Raw genomic sequence first — 18,742 nt, 5'->3', positions numbered from 1 at the left:
AAAGCTGGAATACCAGAAAATGCCTCCTGTAGAAGGTGGGATTTGAGCTTAGGTTTGAAGGATGCTAGGAAGCCAGGAAGAAGAGGGGAGATCTTAGTTCATCTTTATCACCATATATTCTACATCTTCAGCTCCAAAGTGTTGGCTATTTACTTTGTGCTTGTTTGGAGATGGTCTTGTGATTATATTTGCAAGACACCATGAAAACACATTCTTAGTTGCCTTTGTAAGGGACACTCTCTCCTTGTCCAGGAATCTATCATTCTTATTTTTCAAATGGTGTTTCAGAACCACTAATTATGTTCTTCGGCACCATCTCCTTAGCCAGCTGTTCACTTCCTTTTGTTTGTCAGTCTTTTAAGTCATGTCCAACTTCTTGTGAACCCATTTGGGGTTTTTTGGCAAAGATACCGGAAGGGTTTGCCATTTCCTTCTTCCCTCATTTTACAGATAAGGAGACTGAGGCAAATAGGATCACACAACTAGTAAGTGTCTGGGGTTGAATTGGTTGAATTTAAACTCAGGTATTCCTGACTTCAGGCCTGGAAACCTATTCACTGCGTTACCAAGCTGCCTCTTCTTTTCCTCAGTAAGCTTTTTCTCTTGGCATCCTTTATTTTCTATAAGCTCAGTGAAAATAATAACAGTTCTACCCATTGATTCTCTAGGTGACTTCCCTAAACTTCTTAATCTTTGTCAATGCTTTCTAGGTCCCTTCTGCAGTTATCATTTGTACTTTTTCAATAATATGGTGAAGCACTTTATGTTATTTCATTTGATTCACATAACAAGCCTATAAAATAGGTATTATTAACACCATTTTTGCAAATGAGGACACAGAGGCTAATAGAGAGTTAGGTTGCCTTAGACACTTAATAGCTCTATGACCCTGGGCAAGTCACTTAACATCCTCAGGCCTCAGTTTTCTCAAACATAAAATGGAGAGGTTGAACTTAATGTTCTCTAAGGTCTTTTTAGGTGCCAGATCTATGATCATTTCTATCTTGTAATCCTATCATCAGTTTTAACAGAGAATTCTATGCCCAATTCTCTTTCATTTTTTCTCACCAACCTCTTGCCTTCCTTCCCTTCTTTCTTCTCTCCTTCCTTCCTTCTTTTCTCCTTTCCTTCCTCCTTTCTTCCCCTTCCCTCCCTCCCTTCCTTCTTTCCTTCCTTTTTTCCTTTCTTCCTCTCTTTCTTTCTTTCCTCCCTTTTCTTCCCTCCTTTCCTTCCTTTTTCCCTCCTTTTCTTCCTTCCTTCCTTCCTTCCTTCCTTCCTTCCTTCCTTCCTTCCTTCCTTCCTTCCTTCCTTCCTCCCTTCCTTCCTTCCTTCTTCTTTCCTTCTTTCCTTTCCTCCTTCCTCATTCCTTTTTTCTTCCTTCTTTCCTTTCGTTTTTTCTTTCTTTTTTTTTCTTTATTGGTATCGGAACTCCTTGTGAGGAAACTTCTTCTAGAAGGAAGGTTGATATGTGATAGCTTTGAAGTTGGGATTATATTATCATTCTTGCCTTACCTTTGGTTGTGGTCTTTTAGTAGGGAAAAATCATCTCTTGCCTCATATCTTCTAGACTTAATTACTTGTAACCCAACTATAATTGGAAAAAGGATTCCTAATGAAAGAAAGTGAAACACATAAGCAAAATAATAACACTGTTTTCTGGCATTTGCAAAGTGCTTTACATGTATATATGTATGTATATATCTGTACATACATGAGTATATATAAATATATATGTATACATTTACATATACATATATATGCATGCACACACACACACACACACACACACACACATTCGCCACTGAAGGTAGACAGTGGACAAGGAAAGTGGGATTTTGACAAGTAAATTCTCCACTGAAAGTAACATCCCTTCTTTATTAATTTAGAGCCTCTAAGGTCACAGTTCTGGTTCAAAAGATGTCATGAAATACTCCCTTCATTGAAGTGGTTAGCTTTCCTTCTTAAACACTATCAAGCAGAAGCCTGTTCATCTTTTAAGGTCTCCTGCACTTGGCAGCTCACTAAAGAAAGGAACAGTAAATTCTTAAGCAAATTAACTCTTAAAATAAAAGTGGATAGTCTTTTAAATTGAAACTCCTTCACATGCAAGTTTAGGCTGATAAATGTTTAACAAATAGCTCTCAAAAATATATATGCAAAAATAATATATGCCAAGCAAGATGCTAAGAAAGGTTGTTAACATTTTAAAATATTTCTTTCTTAATTCTGCACTATCAACAAAACAAGAAATCAAGCCCTGATTTATGCACTTTACCAACTTCTGACATGTAAATACCTATGCTGAAAATTTAGCAATTAACTCACAAGCTGGTACGAAATGGCCACATCAAACTTTTGTATGTGTCATAGCACAAGAGGAAAACTCACATCCTACTTAACGGTCATCTGTCAAATCTTCCATGATAATAGAGGTACTAGGAATTCAAAGTTCCACAGTCAAATCATCGTAGTTCTTAATCCACAAATAGGGTGATTCCAGCTACCTTCCCCCCACCAAGTCTACATCTGTATCCCAGCATCTGGAAAATTAAGCTTAAAAGTCCTTAACTGTCTCCCTGATTCTTTAAGGAAGGGCCATCTCTTCAATCAATCAACAAGCATTTATTAAGGTGGGCCTGCAGTTAGAAAGATTCATCTTCCTGAGTTCAAATCTGGCCACAGACATTTACTAGCTCTATGACCCTGGGCAAGCTACTTTACCCTGTTTACCTCTGTTTCCCCCTCTATACAATGAGCTGGAGAAAGAAATGGCAAATCATTCCAATATCTTTTCCAAGAAAACCTCAAGTGGGATGATGACGTGTTGGACAAGACTAAAAATGACTGAGCAATTGCCCTATGTTCTTCACACAGTGCCTGGCACATAGTAGAAACTTGACAATTGTTCATTGTTAGCTCAACTAATCTTCAGAGACTGCCCTTAATGGCCAAGTGCATTTTGGATATCCTTTCCTGTTACCAGTATGAAAAAGCAAACAAACAGAAGCTGAAAAACAAATAATCAGATACGCACACATATACACGAAGATGAACATAACATATTTTGTATATGCCTGGGGCAGTCACTAGTATTTACAGTGGCACAAGGTGGCTTGTGACTCCTCTTACGGATATTTTGACCTCTCCCCTCTAATTTGCCCTAGAGTTTCTCCTGCCCTTTGGATTCCTGCATTCTAAGGAGTTCCTTCTGAGCTTCCAGAAGGTGGTGGTGGGAGCTCTATCCTTCCTGAGCTAGCCTATTCTCTTATGATCAAGGTACCACACAGTGATGGACAAGCATTTCCCCCAGTAAAAGTTCAGAGTAGTACCTTCCATGCAGATAGAATCTCCTATCGCGACTCCTAATTTCCAAGCCCAACAACATAGATAAGCTTTCTTCAGACTATCCCTTAGAAGTTCTAAACTGATGATCTTTCATACCATTTTCTGTTATTCTGAGTTGCCCTATGGTTAGCAAGGGAGTAAGCACCTTTGTTTCTCCTGCTTCCTCCCATGGGTGCTTCTGGCTGGCATGAACTCCCCCTGTGGTAAATTCAGAAAGGTTATTGTCTAGTTTGACAGTAATTTACTCAATCCTATGATCAAAGGATTAGAGATTTAGATCCCAAAGGGACGCAACCCAAAGGCCTTCTCATCCAATTGCCACATTTTATAGATGAGGAAAGCGGGGCACAGGGAGTTCATAAAATCATACGATCATAGATTTAAAGCGGGACAGGACCTCAGAAACCATCCAGTTTTACCGCCTAATTTTATGGAGAAGGAAACTGATCTCTAGGCAGTGAAATGCTTTGCCCAAGGTTGCACAGATAGTAATCATTTCCCTGTGTTGCTCATAATGTTGTGATGAAGGGAAGACAGCATGTTATAACGGAGTCATCCCTTATGGGCTCAGAGGATTGGAGTCCGAATCCTGACCCCAAAAATTAATGCCTGTGTCAACTCGAGCTGATTGCCTAGTTGTCCCTAGCTGTCTGTTTGCACTTCTGTGAAATGAAGAAGTTGGACTAGAATAAGGCTTCTGAATCTGTTTTTGTATCATGAATATCTCTCCTCCTTTGAAGTCTAACAAGGCCTGATGCACCGAGCACCCAGGCCTCGATGTAGCCATATCAGCCCTTACTTCCCTAGCCAACACATACCCTTCTCTAGGCATGAAACCCAATATTCAGTAAGTTCTTACTCTGAACAAAGCACACTAATTGGCATTAAAGGTATAAAGAGGAAAATCTTCTAGTAAGGGGTGGGAAGGAAGGAAGAAAATGAGTATTTACTAAGCACTTACTATGGGCCAGGCACTATACTGCTTCCTTTGAATTCTAGGGCATTTGGATCTCATATTAAGGTTGATACCTCATGTGTTTCTCATGTCAAGACCTAGAAGTCTATAGCCTTTTTTTCCTTTTTTGTGGTTGGGAGGTAGGGAGAACATTTCAATTAGATTGCTTTGTTGAGACTCATGCCTAACCCTCCGTCTTGCTCCTCGAACTTAGGTCATATGGTGATCAGCCAGTTCTGCTTGGTTCATCTTTATCACTTCCTGTTCTGTGTCTCCAGGACCAAGATGACTGTGTTCCGTCATGAATGAGAGCTTAGCAGTGTTTTTTTTTTTCCTTCTTTTAACCCATTTCAGTTTGTAATTCAATAAAGATTTTTTTTCAGCCTCACCATAACTAAGGGCAAGCCCCAGTGCCAGGTAGCAGAGATACAAAAACATTAAACCACACAGCTCTTGCCCTCAGGGAGCTGGCATTCTAAACATATACTCTTAGAGTACTCTAAAACTTGTAAAGTACTTTCCTTAGGACAGTCAATCAATAGTCTTGTTATGAACTGAGCACCGAGCTAACCTTTGGGGGTATAAAGAAATACAAAAACAGGAGAGTAGAGACTTTTACTTTTGTTTTTAATCACTAGATATGCACCTAGCGTGGAGAAGGTGATCAATGAATGCTCTTTCAATATTAACGTGTATAACCGATTTTGATGTCTCCTACAGGATCCTTGTCTTTACACTAGTCCTCACCATCATCCTCCTCATCCCCCTCATTCTCCTTCTTTTCCTCCTCTTCCATTCTTCAGGGAATTAAAATTCATTAATTCTATGGATTTCTAGGGTGAAAACTCCCCAGAGCTGATGACCCCTCTGCAACATAGTCTAAGAGGGCCACCTTGGGGACACTGAGAGGTGGAGGGTCATCTGATAGTATGCATCAGATGAAGGACTTGAATTCAGTTATTTCTAGTTGTAGAATCAAGACTGTATCTTCTATACATCCTGTCAGTCAGTGTATACATTATTCTCTTCATTTTACAGATTTACAAAAGAAACTCAAGGAAGGGGATTTATCCATATACATAGATAGAATGATTTGAAACAATATTGAGACTCTAGATCAAATGTTCTTTCTTGGCCACCAGACTTATTTTCTAGAGAAGGGCATCTCTAGAAACATCTACAAAAATATAATATTGATTAATACAGAATAGATTAAGATAGAGGGAGAACTAAATAGAATATCATTCTTGAAACATACAATAGCCACAAACAGACTCACTTTTTTGTCTAACACAGGGCCAGAGTTGGACAGTAAACACAAATTTGAGTTTGGAGTCAGTTCTAGATGTTTCACCTTGCACAGGACACTTTACCACCCTTATCATTAGTTTTCCCATTTACAAAATGAAAGTATTAGACTAAATGACCTTCAGAGTCCCCTCCAGGTCTAAATTGACACCCTGATGTCCCCATTTCTCCATTATAATCTTAAAGTCATAGGTTTCTCCATTCTGTCTTTGAAACTCGATTTTTCCATTGTGGTATCAATGTTGTCGTTGTCTTTATTATTTTCTGTACATTGTAGATTTCTCCCTCATGTACTTTCTCAATATTGTATATTTATCCAGTGTGTTCTTAATATTAGAGATTTGTTAATTTTATCCTCAAGAGTATAGATTTCTCCATCATGTTATCAGTGTCTCAGGTCTCTCCTTTCTATTCTGAATTTTCCAGATTTTTCCATTGTGGTGGGTATACTGGTTGCACTCTCCACGATAGTTATCATTGCCGCAATTGTTGTCCGATATCAGAGCAGAGCTAAGAGAAAAAAAGTTACAAGGTAAGCCTGCTTCTCCTATGCCAGAGATTCTCCTGCCAGTTTTGTGATGTTCCCAAAGATCTAAATTGCGAACAGTCCCAAAATTCTCACAGAAAATTAATAATTGTTCATTTTAAATAATAAAATAAATGTGCCCAAAATAGTTTGGGTATCGGAGGGGGAAGGGAATGTCACCAAACCAAACCATGGTAGCAAATCAACTTCCAAAGGACTGAATTATTATATAGAGAGTGAAGAGGAATATAATATTAACACAAGAGCTGACAAAGTAGAGATAGCATTTTATGATTTACCAGGCTTTTCACTATAGGTACCTCACTTGATTGTCAAAGCACTTCTGCAAGGGACCAGTCCAGGTACTATCATCTCACCTTTACAAAGAAAGAAATTGAGGCACAGCAAAACTAAATGATTTAAATTTTTAGATGCCAACTTCCTAAGGGGCCAATTATTGTAATAATAATCAAATACTTTATACTTCCATTGCATTTTTCGGTAGATAGGACCAGGGTTACTATTGCCATTTTATAGATAAGTAAAGATATGATCAACAAAAACAAAGATAAGAAAAGCAAAACAAATTAATTAACTTCCCCAGAATCACACCTTGAGGAATTGAGTTCAGGTCCTCTGTGAAAAAGAAAATCCCAACACATGCAGGCACTTCCTACTTAGAATCCTTGCCGACAAACTTTTCCATTTCCCTCATTGTTTGAAATCATTCTATCTATGTATGGATAAAACCCCTTCCTTGAGTTTCTTTTTTTTAATATGTAAAATGAGGAGTGAAAAAACAGAGTGATAGAACACAGAGAGCATTTTTTTAATTTAATTTATTTATTTAACATATTTAGTTTTCAGCATTGATTTTCACAAGAGTTTGAATTACAATTTTTCTCCCAATTTCTACACTTCCCCCCCCACTCCAAGATGGCGTATATTCTGGTGCCCTGTTCCCCAGTCAGCCCTCCCTTCTGTCACCCCAATCCTCTCCCATCCCCTTTTCCCTTCCTTTCTTGTAGGGCAAGCTAAATTTCTACTCCCCATTGCCTGTGTATCTTATTTTCTAGTTGCATGCAAAAAAACTTTTTTTTTGTTTTTGAATGTCTGTTTTTAAAAACTTTGAGTTCCAAATTCTCCCCCCTCTTCCCTTCCCACCCACCCTCCCCAAGAAGTCAAGCAATTCAACATAGGCCACATGTGTATCATTATGTATAACCCTTCCACCACACTCATGTTGTGAAAGACTAACTATATTTTGCTCCTTCCCAACCCCTCCCCCTTTATTGAATTTTCTCCCTTGACCCTGTCCCCTTTTGAAAGTGTTTGTTTTTGATTACCTCCACTCCCATCTGACCTCCCCTCCATCATCCCCCCCCCCTTTTTATCTTCTTCCCTCTTCTTTCCTGTGGGAAAGATACCCAATTGGGTATGTATGGTATTTCCTCCTCAGGCCAAATCTGATGAGAGCAACATTCACTCATTCCCCCCTCACCTGCCCTCTCCCCTCCTCCCACAGAACTGCTTCCTCTTGCCACCTTTATGCAAGATAATCCACCCCATTCTATCTCTCCCTATCTCCCTCTCTCAATATGTTCCTCTCTCATCCCTTAATTTGATTTTATTCCTTTTAGATATCTTCCCTTCATCTTCAACTTACCCTGTGCCCGCTCTCTCTCTCTCTCTCTCTCTCTCTCTCTCTCTATATATATATATATATATATATATATATATATATATATACACACACACACACACATACATATATACATACATACACATTCACTTATATATATACATATATACATAAACATATATATATATATATATGTGTATGTGTATATATATATATATGCATATTCCCTTCAGCTACCCTAATACTGAGGTCTCATGAATCATACACATCATCTTTCCATGTAGGAATGTAAACAAAACAGTTCAACTTTAGTAAGTCCCTTGCAATTTCTTTTTCTTGTTCTTTTTCTTAATTACCTTTTCATGCTTCTCTTGATTCTTGTGTTTGAAAGTCAAATTTTCTATTCAGTTCTGGTCTTTTCACTGAGAAAGCTTGAAAGTCCTCTATTTTATTAAAAATTCATATTTTGCCTTGGAGCATGATACTCAGTTTTGCTGGGTAGGTGATTCTTGGTTTTAATCCTAGCTCCATTGACCTCCAGAATATCGTATTCCAAGCCCTTCGATCTCTTAATGTAGAAGCTGCCAGATCTTGGATTATTCTGATTGTGTTTCCACAATACTCAAATTGTTTCTTTCTGGCTGCTTGCAGTATTTTCTCCTTGATCTGGGAGCTCTGGAATTTGGCGACAATATTCCTGGGAGATTTCTTTTCGGGATCTATTTCAGGAGGCAATCGATGGATTCTTTCAATTTCTATTTTGCCCTGTGGCTCTAGAATATCAGGGTAGTTCTCCTTGATAATTTCTTGAAAGATGATATCTAGGCTCTTTTTTTGATCATGGCTTTCAGGTAGTCCAATAATTTTTAAATTATCTCTCCTGGATCTATTTTCCAGGTCAGTGGTTTTTCCAAGGAGATATTTCACATTGTCTTCCATTTTTTTTCATTCCTTTGGTTCTGTTTTATAATATCTTGATTTCTCATCAAGTCACTAGCTTCCACTTGCTCCAATCTAATTTTTAAAGTAGTATTTTCTTCAGTGTTCTTTTGGACTTCCTTTTCCATTTGGCTAATTCTGCCTTTCAAGGCATTCTTCTCCTCATTGGCTTTTTGGAGCTCTTTTGCCATTTGAGTTAGTCTGTTTTTTAAGGTGTTGTTTTCTTCAGTGTATTTTTCAGTATTTTTTTGGGTCTCCTTTAGCAAGTCATTGACTTGTTTTTCATGGTTTTCTCGCATCCTTCTCATTCCTCTTCCCAATTTTTCCTCTACTTCTCTAACTTGCTTTTCCAAATCCTTTTTGAGCTCTTCCATGGCCTGGGACCAGTTCATGTTTTTCTTGGAGGTTTCTGTTGTAGGCTCTTTGACTTTCTTAACTTCTGTCTGTATGTTTTGGTCTTCTTTGTCACCAAAGAAAGAATGCAAAATCTGAGACTGAATCTGGGTGTGTTTTCACTGCCTGGCCATATTCCCAACCAACTTACTTGACCCTTGAGTTTTTCAGCGGGGTATGACTGCTTGTAGACTAAAGAGTTCTATGTTCCACGTTTGGGGGGGATGTGCCAGCTCTGCCACACCAACACTGCTCCTTCCCCAAGATCCCCCAACCTGGACTGGGCTTAGATCTTCAGCAGGCTGTGCACTCCTGCTCTGAGCTGCCACTTAATTCCTCCCACCAGGTGGGCCTGGGGCCGGAAGCAACAACAGCCGTAGCTGCCCCACCTCCGCTGCCCCCGGGGCTGGAAGCCGACCCTCGAACTCCTTCCACTCCCGCAGCTTTTCCCACTAACCTTCTCTGCTGTCTTTGGTGTTTGTGGGTTGAGAAGTCTGGTAACTGCCGCAACTCACTGATTCAGGGCGCTAGGGCCCGCTCCGCCCCGCTCCTGGTCTGGTTGGTCCGTGCTGCTCAGGCTGGGCACTGCTCCACTCCATTCCCAGCTCCCAGCTCTGTGTGGGATAGACCTCACCCAGAGACCATCCAGGCTGTCCTGGGCTGGAGCCTTGCTTCCCTCTGCAGTTTTGTGGGTTCTGCAGTTGTAGAATTGGTTCAGAGCCATTTTTTATAGTTTTTTGGAGGGACTTGGTACGGAGCTCACGCTAGTCCCTGCTTTCCAGCCGCCATCTACAGAGAGCATTTGTCAAATGCATATTGTGTAGTGGAAAGAGGTGGTGTGGAGTGGTGGGGAGAGAGCTGGCCTCAGAGTCACGAAGACCTGTATCCAAGTTCCATCTCTTCAACTACTGGCTCTGATTCCATGGACATCATTTAATTTCTCAGTGTTCTAAGCAACTAAGACTTTGCATTATAGAGAAGGTACTAACTGGCATTGGCAGCAGAAGATCCCTCGTCTATCAGTTCCCTACGTTAATAATAGTTTTGTAAAATAATTTATGAATATTATTTCATTTCATCCTCAAAACTCTGAGAGATAGGTGCTATTATTAATCTTATTTTGCCAATAAGGATATCAGGTACTATAGTTAAGTGACTTGCTGAGTGTCACACAGCTAGTTTGTATCTGAGGCTGAATTTGAACTCAGGTCCTCTTAACTCCAGATCGATCACTCCATGCATTGGATCATCTAACTATCTATATCAGTGAAATGTCTATCAATGAAATTACAAGCCTAGTTCCTAATTCTTATGGACGAGGCATTTTGCGAGGCACTGGGAATATACAGATAGAAAGAAAAGCTGGTCCTGGCTTTCAGGACCTTGTATTCTATTATTCACAATGGCTGATGGAGGTTTAATAACAGACCACTTTTAACCCTAGCCCATCCTGCCCCACCTCAGGCTCCAAACCAAGACAATGGAGACCAATGAAGAGACAACCGGTTGTGCAAAATACTCATTCTCATGAGGTAAGCCATAATTTGTACCACAATTCCTTTGTCCTTCCTGAATTTTCTCCACTTCATACTTCCTTAACCCTGTCCCTTTGCTCCTTGGATGCTTTTGATCAAAATCATGATTCAATTAAAAGAAACTGCTTACTGTGTTAAGCATACATACATGCATACATATGTATAATATATATGAATGAATATGTGTACATATATGTATCTATATAAGGACAATGGTAAAAAGAAAAGTGGAAGTTGAACTACAGGAAAGGTACAACATGCTAAAGGTCTAAAAAGAGAGAGGAGAGATCACACCTTCTGGGTTGGGTGATCACGGATAACTTTCTGAAGGAGGTGACATTTGCCATTATCTTTGAAGGATGAAGATTTTTAATGGGTAAAACTGGGGGAGGAAATATTTCAGGGAGAAAGAATAGCATGGTCAAAAGTACACAGACAGGAAAACATAGATGAGAGAATATACATAGACAAAAACTGAGTTGATTTCAGCTAAGATGTAGGGCTCATAAAGAGGAGAATTAGGAAGAATGAATTGGAGCAAGACTATGGATGGCAGTGAATTCTAAGGTGAAGGTTTGGGATTCTATTATACAGGTGCTAGGGAGCCAGTGAAGTATGTTTTCAGGGAACTTAGATTCTAATTCTAAGATGCAATACATATAGGGCCATCATTGCCAGAAAATATGTTCTTTTGATCTAGGGAGTTACATGATGCAGAGTGGAATAGTCCATCATTCTGGCCTTTCTAGGAGTAATAGTGTCATTAACATGATTACTATTCCCAAAGCTAGAGCAAGAAGCAGGCGGGGAAGGAAATTCATGGCCAGAAAATAGATGTTAAGATACCAACTTTGGGTGGCCTCCAGTATCTTAGCGGATGGCTGGATGGCATATGAAACACAATATAGGGTCAGTTAGATGAATGGTATATACATAATTTAACTAAAATAGGATTCATGTCAATGTTGTGTTTAAGACTATTAGAGGAGATTGTCATTAAATATTCCTCAGAGAAAGAAAAAAATGGAAGGAAGAGAGAGAGAGAGAGAAGAGAGAGAGAGAAGAGAGAGAGAGAGAGAAGAGAGAGAGAGAGAAGAGAGAGAGAGAGGGAAGAGAGAGAGAGAGAGAGAGAGAGAGAGAGAGAGAGAGAGAGAGATGTGTCTTGAGAGCAAGGGAAGTCACTTTAATAATTAATTGTTGGTGGGTGGATGGCTTGATTAATTAGTATGAATTATAGGTTGATCTCAGAGCCTCTTTGGTCCCAGAGCTTTCAAGCTTTTCAGATGTTGCTTCAAAGGAGCACCATATACATTTGTGGGTGATACGTTGCTGTCGTTTTCCTTTTTTGACATAGCATTGTTTAATTTAGATGGGTCCAGTGAGTCCACCTGTGTCTGCACCTCCAATGGAGAGTAATAAACCACCACTTTCTCTTGTAAGTATAACAAAAGCCCTCCTTCCCTTCTCTTCTTAACTTTCTCCCTTTCTAATTTCCCTAATATTATTGTTTGACCTATTTATGTAACCGTTTTCTCACCCATTAGACTGTAAGCTCGTTGACCATTTCCAAAACTGTGTGTCTCATCCTACATCTTGAGTCCACTTCTCTGTCAGGAGATAGGCAGCCTTAAGGCCTAAACTTTCAATTAAAATGTGGATATTCATGAAAGTAGTGAAACCTTGAGGTCTGGAGCATATCAAAGACAGACTCATATTTGAAGCCATCCCCCTTTAAGGATGAAACTATTTGGAAAACTCATCTTCTTCATTCAATATGTCCAGGAGTGTAGTCACATCCTTCAACTAACAAACTCTTCTTTTTCCCTAGATAATTACAAAGCCAACTCTTCTACTACCTCTTGTTCCTACAACTAGGTCTTCATTTGTCCACCCAGTAAGTAACTAACCAAGTCATTCTGAATGATTCAGGTTCCCTTCTGAAGACCTCATGAGATGTGTATTCCAAACATTATAACAATGGCACTGTTCCCCCTCCACATGCACTTTTCACATTGTGTTATGTATCATGCTCAGCTGTGTACATGTGCTATGTATGGCCTGGCTGTCCTCATAAGGACTATATGGAGAAGAACCATAGAATCACAAAATTTGGGAGTTGTAAGGAGCTTCAGTGATCCACTAGTCTAACACATAGACCAAAGGAATCCAAAAATAACATACTTGAAAAGTTGTTCTCTAACTTCAGATTAAAGACCTCCAAGAGCCTACATCTCTCACCACAGCCCATTTCTCTTTTGGACAGTTCTAGTCATAGAGGTAGCTAGTGCTCTGCCTCAGTGCTGGGTCTGGAGTCAGGAATCAGGAAGACCTGAGTTCAAATCCAGCCTCAGGCACTTACGAGCTGTTTGATCTTGGGCAAGTAACTTAACCTCCATTTGCCTTATTCTATGGAAGAAGGAAATGGTAAACCCCTCCAGTACCCTTGCCAAGAAAACTCCGTGGACAATGCTGGCATGTATGGTCCATGGGGCCATGAAGAGTTGGACATTACTGAACAACAACAAAAGTCATTATGGATTTTTTTCCAGACATCAAGCCTGAATTTATCCCATTTATAACATCCACTTTTTGCTCCTGGTTCTGCCTCTGGGTAAAAACAGAACAAATTGAATCCGTCCGCCACATGCTGTTGCTGTTTTTATTCAGTCATTTCAGTCATGTAACTCCATTTGGGACTTTCTTGGCAAAGATACTAGAATGGTTTGCCCTTCCCTTCTCCAAGATCCCCTTTTATAGATGAGGAAACAGAGACATAGTGATTAATGCCCAAGGTAACCCAGGTGGTAGGTGTGGCTGCAGAGAAGGGTTTGAGCCTAGGCCTCTGAGTTCAGAACCAATATTCTCTCCACTCATGTGAGACAGTAATTGTACTGACAAGGGGTCTAAATTTGAACTGACCACCTAAATGCTCCTTCCCTTTCTTACTTTCACAGCCTAGAAAATTAAGAGATTGCACTAGATCATGTCTCAGGGGCTTTCCATCTCTAATTGACATGTTTTTTTAAAAAAAATCTCTTTTTCTTCTCTGTTGGATTCAGCTCTCCCCATTCTGGGATAACTTTGAATGACCCCAACTGTGATAATGGGCACCCCAGTTTTATATGAGGCCCAGAGTACACATCTATAATGTCACATTTGCAGGCTAAATGGGTGCAGCAAAATTTGTGTTTTAAAGGCGGCAATGAGTATACATTTAACCTTGTGGATATAAACCTTTTAAGTTTCCCAGGAGCAGTCAATGAGGGAATGGCAGCATTTCCCTTTGCTGCTTTTAAGCACAATCCCTGGCTGCATCTCAGGTAACAGAGGCCTCAGTGAATTCTCCCCATTACAGTACTTCTAGGGGCTAAGCAGGGAGGTAGAATGCTACCTACCCTCCATGGAGGAGTAAAGAACTGGTTCCAATTGCTCTCAGACATCAACAATGTGGCCCTTGACCTGGCAGAGGATGACAAATCTGTAGCTTGAGGACTGCAGAGGTCATCTAGTTCATCCCCTTCATTCTGCAGATGAGGAAACTGAGTCTCAGAGAGATTTAAATGACTTGCCCAGAGACTACCAGATTTGGCAGTTGGTGTGTGAGGTGAGATTTGAATCCAGATCTCTCATTATGAGAACCCAATGAGACAATGGATGCAAGGCATTTCACAAAAACTACAAATGCTATATAAATGTGATCTTTAATTAACAGCTATCACCTCTATATTTGTATGACATGAACAGAACAGACACCAAGACAGGGCTCCTATAATGCCCACAATGCATAGGCTGTGTTCTGTGACTGCCCCCTACCCCAACCACAGTCCCCACACTCTAGGTCTTGGATGACATTCAATAATAGGCCAAGAAAGAACAAGAAGCAAAAGGAAGTCTTCCAGCCCATGAGATCCCTGGCTAACGGACTAAGGCCGATGTGAAACATCTTCTATTGTACTTGCTCTGTACTCCTGCTCTCTTTAGGGGCCCGTAACACCTTGAGAAAGATGCCTTATAATCCTCCAAATGGTAAGGTGAATGGGGTGCAGGCCCAACGAGTCAGGAATAAATGGGTTCAAATTCTAGCCCAGTCACTAATTTTGCTGTGTGACTTTGGACTGGCCACCTAAATTCTCTAATATGTTTCCTTACCTATAGAATAGGGCTAATAATAACACTGGCTTCATGAGGTTGTTGTGCAAATAAAAAAATATTATACAGAGATGTATAGAGATGTTAGCTATTAATTTATTATAATTGAATTATTCCCTTGACACCTTATTCTCTATTAAAGTACTCTAATAACGGCATTCAATATACATATTGACCTTTAAATTTTTTAAGGTAATTTACATACAATCTCATTTAAACCTTTCAACACCTACCGGTAAGCACTCACAAGCAATATAATAATATGCCCATTTTGCAGATTGATTTGTTTTATTCAAGGTCACAAAGTTAAGTACATGTCAGAAGTGGTATTTGAATCATATTTTCTTGACTCCAAGTTCCGCACGCTATTCACTCTTTCAAGATGTGTCCCTCTCCCTGTCTTTCCAGGATCCCATGTTATTGAATCCTAGCCTTACACCTCTGCTCCGCCATTCATGGACTTTGTTGATAATGTGAATCTTGCGTCTTTCCCCATGAGTGAATCTTTACAAAATATAGTGGGCAGAGTGAATCAGTGAAACTGACTACCATTTTTCTCATGAGGATCTCAGGTTCATTTATTTCTAGTTAGAACATTGACATGATAGTTACTTGTTGGGAAATTCGTTCATGGCAAAGCTTTATCTTTTTTAGGGCAAACATCCCCACGTTTGAAGCATCTGAACAAGGATGGGTGAACAATTCAGAAATCTAGAAGACAGAACAGGAATCTGGCCAGAAAAAAAGACCTCCATTCCTTTTTCAGGACCAAGGTTCTGGTGTATCTTAGTGATTAAACGTTCAATCTCAAAGAGAAATATGCCCTCATGGAACAATTGCAGGACTGTCACAGTGCTCCGTAATGCCACCTGTTGCTGAGGAAGCTGGGGCAAAATAGAAGAACACAACATAGAGTGGATTCCCCACCAGAGACAGGGGAAGGGGAAGGGAATAAGGTCCAAAGCTTGAATGCAGAGTTAGGGATGGAGTGTGAAGCTCTGATTTCATTGGTATAGGGAATTCCTGGGTGAGCAAACTCCCTCCACCAATGCAGGTTAGCATGCTCTCTATAACTTAAATCTTAAAAGGGTTTCCTAGAACACAGAGGTTATGTGACTTACCCAGGGTCACACATCTAGGATGTGTCAGAAGTGGAACTTGAATCCAGATCTTCCTGGCTTCAAGGAAAGATGCCTCTCCACTATGCTATGGTGTAATTAGAAACAAAATAAAACCAAGCCAAACCATAAAATATTCCTTTTGTCCTTGACGGTGACTTCTGCACATCACTCCCTAACTTGGGTTGAGTGCCCTGGGGGTTTGCCCATTTGTTACCCGGTGACATTTGCAAACTCACAAAAAGCCAATGTGTCAGACCTGATGATGTCACACTGTTAGATACTTTCTTTCCCCGTAGCAAAGGGTGGGGAAGCCCCTTTAGTCCGGCTCTCTCATTTTGAAGTGGAGGAAACTGAGGCCCAGAGAGTTTAATGGATTTGTACCTCTGCCCTCCACCTTAAAGAACCTCTGGCTTCCTTCAAGTTTAGCTCAGGTGCTCCTGCCACATGAGGCTTTCCCCCACCTCTTACTGGCCCTTTCTTTCTCTTGAAATTACTTTGTATTTCTTTGTATATACTTTGTATTTACTTCTACATCTATGATTTCCCTTTTGTAGAGTGTAAACCCCCTGAGGATAGGAACAATTTCATTTTTGACTTTGAATTTTCATCTCCTAGCACAATGCCTGTTTCAAAATAGGTACCTAATAAATGTTTTCAATTGAACTGACGTGTCCAAGGTGACCCTAGGGAGCCATGAGCAGAATCAAATTCAAACATAGGACTTCTCATGCCCAATCCAGCCTTCTTTGTATTAATGCATATTATCTCTCAATCCTTATGTACACCCAAGAAAGTCAAATCAACATTTCATTAAGCCAGCTTTCCCTTCCATTAATGTGAATTAGTGAGAGTTTACATAATAATTCTAAGCTTCAGACTGACACTACACATGATAATCACATTTTATATAGTGTGATGGGTATGAAAGGACACTGGAGAGGCAGATGCTAATGCCCCAAATAGTCAACTCTATTTTGCTTTGTGCCAAACTTTGTTTCAAAGCATGTGTTTCTGTTATCTTACTGTACAACAGTTTTTCAAACTGCCAACGAGTCTATTTGTTTTCTATACCTGACTTTAGTACGGTTACCTTCGGACAGACATGGGAGGGGAGAGGGAAGGACTCTGGCTTTAGCTCTTTCCTGCCCACAGGAGGAGGCTGCTGTTCAGGTGAGTAGAACAATCTGTGAGAGGAGAGGACTTGGGACTTCTCTACCTGTCTGAGATCAACATGTGGCCAGTGAATATGGGCCTAGGTCTATGTCCCTTTCTTTTTATGTTTTCCTGTTTTAAGTGAAAGAGATTGGAGATAATTACAATCTTCTGAGCTTTAAAAAGATCAGGAGAATGAACCCCCCATATGTCTGGAAGTTGAGGTCTGCGCTGGGATATGTTACAAGTCAGATGGTGAAGTGTAAAGTTTTGAGCAAACCTGCCTGGTCCAGGTGAGGAGCACCTATCCATCTATTAACATTCAGAAGTGACCTTCATAGAATGCTATGTAGGAACTACTTTAAACCCCACAGTCCCCAGAGATCTAGGTGGTATAGGCAAGAATGTATGTCCCCAAGCTCCAGGCACTGGGGAGAAATGAATATATTTCTCTGTTCTTGTTCAGTTGTTTCCAACTCTTCATGTCCAAATTTGAGATTTTCTTGACAGATACTGGAGTGGTATGTAATTTCCTTTTCCAGCTCATTTTACAGATGAGGAAACGGAGGCAAACAGTGCCATGTGGCTTGCCCAAGTTCACACAGCTAGCAAGTGTCTGAGGCCAGATTTGAACTCAGGAAGATAAGTCTTCCTGACTTCGGGCCTGGCACTCTATACACTGCATCACCTTCACTTCTTGCTATATTTCTTCAGGAAATATTCCTTTGTTAGAGCTGAGATATAGACTGAGACCAAGAGATAGAGACACAGAGTCAATGAAGTACTTATGCACTTCAAACAAATATTCGTGTATATTGCCATTATTCATAAATACTAAAATTAAATAAAATTACTATAGAACTATTATATTATTTACTTAATTTTATTAAATGAGATTGCTGAAATATTACAGAATTAACTATGTTATTAATAAATAGTAGTAGTAAGAATACTAATATTGTTGCTGCTTCTAACTAGTCAAATCACCAAGTATTTATAAAACACTTACAATATGTCGAGCCCTCTGTTAAGCATCAGGGATACAAAAAAAGAGATATAACCTTTCTCCTCAAAGAGCTTATAGTCCGATGAGGGAGAGAACACAGAACACTAGTCACATTGAAGATACGTGATGAGTAGATGGAGTGTCATTTTATAAAAACCAAATTAGCCTCTGGAGGTGGGGATGGGGGTGGGGAAAGGTATCTTGCAGAAGGAAGGTTTAGAGCTGATTCTTGAAAGAGAACAGGGAGGGCAGAAGGTGATGATGAGGCCATGGAGAGTTCTGGGGATAGGAACCAGGCAGTAAAAGGGTGTGAAGAGGGAAGGTGGGATGTCCTGATTGAAGATACCCTTGAAGGAGGAGACTCTGAGGGGTAGGAGGCATAAGAGGTCTTATCCCATGACTGGATGGCATTGGAGAAATAGGTCATTGAAGCTCAGCTGAAGTAGGTTACCAGGGCAGGATGTGATAAAGAGATGATGACATATATGGTCTTCAGAATTCACCAAGAAGGAGGGACTCTAACTTTATGAGGGTGGGACTTATGCCCTTAGATAACATTGCTAATAATAATGGTAGTTAAAATAGCCAGAATTTATATATTCCTTTGTAATTTGAAAGGCATTTTGCAAATATTCTTATTTGATATCTGCCTACCAGGAGGTTGGTGCTAT

The 18,742-nt window shown here is 40.0% G+C and overlaps 1 protein-coding gene across 1 annotated transcript in view; it reads left to right on the top strand.

The window, feature by feature from the left end:
- The window catches only part of ADAM28 (ADAM metallopeptidase domain 28), a 110,458-nt gene extending 94,951 nt beyond the window's left edge, over positions 1-15,507 (top strand). Inside the window, exons 21-26 of the mRNA XM_036750132.1 lie at positions 6,035-6,140; positions 10,553-10,640; positions 12,013-12,078; positions 12,472-12,537; positions 13,806-13,963; positions 15,447-15,507. Of these exons, the coding sequence (XP_036606027.1) occupies positions 6,035-6,140; positions 10,553-10,640; positions 12,013-12,078; positions 12,472-12,537; positions 13,806-13,963; positions 15,447-15,507 (545 nt within the window). The remainder of the gene's footprint in view (positions 1-6,034; positions 6,141-10,552; positions 10,641-12,012; positions 12,079-12,471; positions 12,538-13,805; positions 13,964-15,446) is intronic.
- The last annotated feature ends 3,235 nt before the right edge of the window (positions 15,508-18,742 follow it).

The sequence above is a fragment of the Trichosurus vulpecula genome, chromosome 3 (assembly GCF_011100635.1).
Source record: "Trichosurus vulpecula isolate mTriVul1 chromosome 3, mTriVul1.pri, whole genome shotgun sequence".
NCBI classification, from domain to species: domain Eukaryota; kingdom Metazoa; phylum Chordata; class Mammalia; order Diprotodontia; family Phalangeridae; genus Trichosurus; species Trichosurus vulpecula.
The sequence above is the reverse complement of the archived record's forward strand: the minus strand, read 5'-3'. Positions and strand labels throughout refer to the sequence as shown.